Source organism: Clarias gariepinus, unplaced genomic scaffold (assembly GCF_024256425.1).
Source record: "Clarias gariepinus isolate MV-2021 ecotype Netherlands unplaced genomic scaffold, CGAR_prim_01v2 scaffold_31, whole genome shotgun sequence".
NCBI classification, from domain to species: domain Eukaryota; kingdom Metazoa; phylum Chordata; class Actinopteri; order Siluriformes; family Clariidae; genus Clarias; species Clarias gariepinus.
Genome location: NW_026520998.1, coordinates 1,372,562 through 1,377,632, shown reverse-complemented (window position 1 = coordinate 1,377,632; position 5,071 = coordinate 1,372,562). Strand labels below are relative to the sequence as shown.

Below are 5,071 nucleotides of genomic sequence, written 5' to 3'. Positions count from 1 at the left end.
ATGCGTCTCTGTACAGCAGTGATCTTAATCCTAGGTAAGGACACCGATGTGGTGTGTGTGTATGGGAGTGTGTTAACATCATCAGTCTCATCACACTCTTGCTCTCAGCACTGTGTCAGGCGGGATCCTCAGACAGACTGAAGGTGTTTGGGAATCTGCATGAGACGTCGTCCCTCCCCTGTCCCAAGATGTGCTCTGGTCAACTCACCTGGACCAGGTTTCAGAAGCAGGACGACGTCCTGGTCAGGTGTACCAGAGACTCGTGCTGGAGTAAAGACGGGTTTAGTCTTCCTCTCGAGCAGTTCCTCAGTGGAGACTCCACCCTGACGGTGCTGAGAGCCGATTACAGCCTGCGAGGTCTCTACATGGCCGAGTGTGACTCTGAGACGGTGTGTGAGGTCGTCTTTACTCTGTCCCGTGAGTATTCACACTCAACATTCAATATTCATCTGATCATTGTGATCATTCATACAAACAATATATAAATGAATATAGAATTATCTATCTATATACATAACATAAAGGTTTTATTATTGTAAGAGCCAGTTAGTCAGACCTCGCTCTTACAATAATATCTTTACATTTTTTTATATTGCAGAAATATTCCTTTCTGTCCATCTGTTTGTCCGTCATGCCAGATTTTGTCACAGCATCATGCAAAACTGGCAGGACAGAATTTAATGCAATCTGCCAGTCCTTCAGTATTTGCTCAATATATGACATCAGAATGTTGAGTAGAAGTAAAGTTGTGAGCAGTTTTGTGCCAGATTACGGCACAGCATCAATCGCTTTTTTGGATGAATTTAGCACTTTTCCCTTGAGATGGGCGTGGCTATACACATCACTCAGCTGTCAATCAACACGAGTAGTTTACCATGTATGGACAGAGTATGTGGAAGACACACCTACAAAAGCACTCAAATCTTGGCTAACCAAATCTAAGAATGACTCCAAGACAAAGGAACCGCAGACTGAGAAAACTGAACCTTCAGAGATGAATGGACAGATCATGTTCGGTCTTCCTGCAAGAAATTGATAATCAGTTTGTCTCATATGTTCTGAAACTGTGGCGCTAATTAAAGCAGTAATGTGAAGCGAATATGAGATGAAACACGGGTCGTTAGAGCGAACTTACCCGCTGCAGTCTCAGGTGAGGGAGTGTAAAATACCTGAACTGAGAGCCTGGTGTTAAACTAGTGAACTAACATCTAAATGTTAAAAAGAAGTGATGTGTGGCTTTGGCTTCAACTAATGCCACACATGCAGTATCTCTAAAACAGTTTTAAGTTCACAGACACTTGATTTCCTCTCCTTAGCTGTAGAGATGAGGCGTGTGATTTCCCCTGGAGAGCCCATAGACGTGCCCTTACCCCTCACTGACATGGTGGGGGTGAATTTTAATGCCAGAGACACTGTAAAGCCATCAAGCCTGCGGATCTGCACCGTGAATAACGAGAGGACACGCTGCAGTCCAGATTATGAAGAGAGAACGTCTCGTCTCAACACTCTTCAGATCCAAGGGGGAAATTCCTCTGACAGCGGGATCTACACAGTACAAGACCTGGTGAATGACGAGACTCTGGCCATCATACACGTCAGTGTGAAAGGTGAGGAGGACTTAGGAATTATTATATCTGTATAAAGTTACAGTACACTGGATTCGGTTCTGTAGAGCACACAGAGTTAATGAAGCAGGAAGTAAGTCAGGCTACATCACAACATCACTCTGTAAGACCCACAGCAGTTCTCCATCAGTGTCACAGTCTGATCCTCTTTGGATTGGGGTTTTAGCTCCTCAAATTTTAATATGGATAAATAAATGTAAACGTAAACATGGTCTATATTCAGACTATTCAGACGAGTGGCGCAGTGGTAAAGCGCTCGCCCTATCATCCGGAGATCGCTGGTTCGAACCCCGGGTGATGCTGTTTTCCTCTCACGGAGGCACAGAGGGAGCTAATTGGCCGAGATCTCTCAAGGGGGAGGGATGAGAAGTACTTTGTGCTCCCATATTAATCACGGCTCTACAGCCAATCAGGGCCGTCTGTGAGCTCGCGCACGCGGAAGAAGTGGCTAGCGCTTTCCTCCGAGTGTGTTACTCCGCCCCTAACAGCGCGTGAGCAAGCAGTTCGAAAAGATGCAGTCGGCTGAAGTCATGTGGTTCGGAGGAAACACGGAATAGTCTTCGCCCTCCAGACTGAGTGGTAGTAGTAGCCTTAATGTGGGAGCCCCCTAGTGATGGGGAGGAATTGGACACGACTAAATTAGGAAGAAAATTGGAAAAATCCCCAAAAAATAATAATAATAAAAAAAAACATGGTTTATTTTCTGATTCCGGTGGAAGTGTTACAGAGTGATTCTGTTGTGATGTTTTTAGGGTCTAAAGCAGATGAGCAGCGTTCTGGAGCCGCACCCGTGTCCCAGAATCACAATGTCAGACGCAGAAGTGTTCACTCTGGTAGGTCTAAGTTTATGAGCAAAAAAAATTACGTTTTTATTCTGACAGGAAAAGAAAAGACACAGAGCTCATAACTAACACACAGAGCTGCTGGGGCTCAGGAATAAACCATTTGAGTCTGAAGGTAATGTGTGTGATGTCGTAATGAGAACCTGCTATAAAACTCATGTGTGATTTGTGTGTGTGTGTGTGTATGCAGAGGAGAAGCAGTGTCCAGACATTGAACAGGAGAGATCTATGACACCGTGGGTGATTGCACTGGTGATTCTGCTCATTCTATCAGTGTTAATGAATTTTTATCTGTGGAACAAAAAAATAGATTTATAAACAAACAATCTCCACACAGCAGAAAGCAAAAGATGGAGTGAATGGACAAAACCAGTCTCATGCAGGAGAGGTTGAGGTCTCAGTACTCACACTCCTCTCACGGACCAGCAGCTCTGAGAAACCAGCACAGATATAATGCCTTCTGCTTAGCTGAGCCCCCTTATACAGCTACACTCCCAGCCATTTTAGGCAAAACATTCCCATACACTCTACCAGTTAACATCATCAATATCCTAAACCCATCCCTCCTTAAAACCCACCCCACAGCACCCCTCATGGTGTGGGTATTCACTCAGTGACTAAGTGGAATATGACATCCAGTGTAGCTATGCAGAAGAGAAATTCTGAATTCTTCATGCGTACTGTCCCAGCTTGAACTTGTGATGAGTGTGTGCCCAAATCTTTTCACTCCTCGCTCACTCTGCAGGTGTGTGAAGGGGCGGGGCTGCTAGATTAGGCTGGCAAGGAATAAGTAAATCTGCAGCTCACACCAGGTTTTAAAAGAGAGGTGGGGAGCTTTGTCCAGAGTCCAGAGTGACAGTTTAAGGCTTAGAGCCTGAAGTTGTGCGGTAATAGCTAAGGGTGAAAGCGCCATGCAGGCGGGGAGATGATATTCACCCCTAGAACTTCAAAGAAAACTGAAGGCTGCGGTGCTCCTGCCATACTTTCTGCGTCAAGTACCAGCTTTCGTGATCCAACCACTGACAGGGAAAAGGTCTCTGTGTTTGGTCAGGGATGACTGGATGAGAGACTGGATGACTGGAGAGTAAAGTCAAAGGTGAGCACACAATGCTGTTGTTGCATTAGCCTGTGCATGCTACACTGTCCTTTCACCTGTTTAAGCTCAGTGCATGAAGGCGAGTGGACTGAGTGAAGTAGACTGAGTCCCGCCATGTCACCTGTTCCTGCTTACTTCACAAAGTCGAGACGGACACTCTCTGCCACGGCATGGCTGCCAACACTCGCGGGCCGAGTGCCCCTCTGCCAACTGGACAATGACTGGATTAACATGTACCCACCGTTCTTACCTTTCTCTCTCCTTTATGCCCTTCCCTTTACCTATTATTCCAAATAAAATTACTCTCTTCCCGTATGACCTCGCCTCATGTCTGCGGTGCCGTGCGTGTCTAACCCTGCTAAAAAAAAAAACTTGATGATGGTGTCATGATGCTGATGCTGGTATGCTGGTCACCATACTGTATACTCCAGCATACCAGCACCAAAACACAACATTTGCTGGTATAACTGCTGGTCAAGCTGGTGACCAGCTAAGATGGTCTATGCTGTTTTTTTTTTCCCACCAGGGTTTTTTTTTATTTTTTTTTACATTTACACCTGAATATCACAAACATCTGTGAGCTACATAAGGCAGTATTTAAGTTACCGGGAGCTGAAGTGTTTGTGCTAAATAACATTATAGATAGCAGTGTCATAAGCTAACAAAAACTTAACCAGTAGCTTCTATAAGCTAAAGTTACCCAAAACAGGGTGAAATATATTATAAACATTAACAGCACAGCTGATACTGACCACCCTCTGTAATCTCCATAAGGCATTAGCTTAGCCAACATGAGCTAACATATTTGTGCTAAGCTAAATAAGGCAGTTTGTTAGCATGGTTTAGCACTGTTATCTACATGCCAACCAAATCATGTAAGTGACATTAAAGTTTCACATAAACTGGCAATCGCTTGTGAGAAATTAGGAAAGATAAAATATTAGTTTTTATATGATCAGAATCAGGATTATATAAGGTTTAATAACTTACTCATGCTAACAGCTTGCTTGATTCTCCTCCTTCGTTCTCTGTTGGAGTCTCAGGGCTGTTCTGAGGTAAATCTAAACTCCTCCCACTGTCTCCCACAGCTAAACTCCTCCCACTATCCAGAACATTCTGTAGAGCTTCAGAAACCTGTACAGTGCGTGACCAGTGTTGCCAACTTATTTAGCGACTTTTCAAATCCCTCTAGCGACAATTTTTTTTAAAAAGCGACTAGCGACAAATCTGGCGACTTTTTCTTGTGTTACTGGAGACTTTTGGAGACTCTGATGTGTCTGTACTGACTCTTCTCAACTTGCCACAGCAGCCGCCGCCGGCCCCTGCCCTGTCCCAAAGCACTCACAGACAGGCCTGTCCTCTCGCAGGAGTCCCCCCCCAGCTGCAGTTACAGCAGGAGATGCTCACTCCTACAAGTCTCGACTGCAAATGAATTGCCCATGTGCGAATCCGCCGTTAAGTGATCCCGCCCTGGCTTGTAAGCGGGATGTAAATTAAAAATATCCTGT

General features: G+C 44.9%; 1 protein-coding gene across 1 annotated transcript; it reads left to right on the top strand.

The window, feature by feature from the left end:
• Positions 1-3,709, top strand: LOC128517009 (uncharacterized). The gene is made up of 5 exons (XM_053490740.1): positions 1-34; positions 109-417; positions 1,317-1,607; positions 2,378-2,458; positions 2,658-3,709. The coding sequence occupies exons 1-5, from the start codon at positions 1-3 to the stop codon at positions 2,783-2,785; spliced, it is 843 nt and encodes a 280-aa protein (XP_053346715.1). The 3' UTR covers positions 2,786-3,709.
• Positions 3,710-5,071: the final 1,362 nt, after the last annotated feature.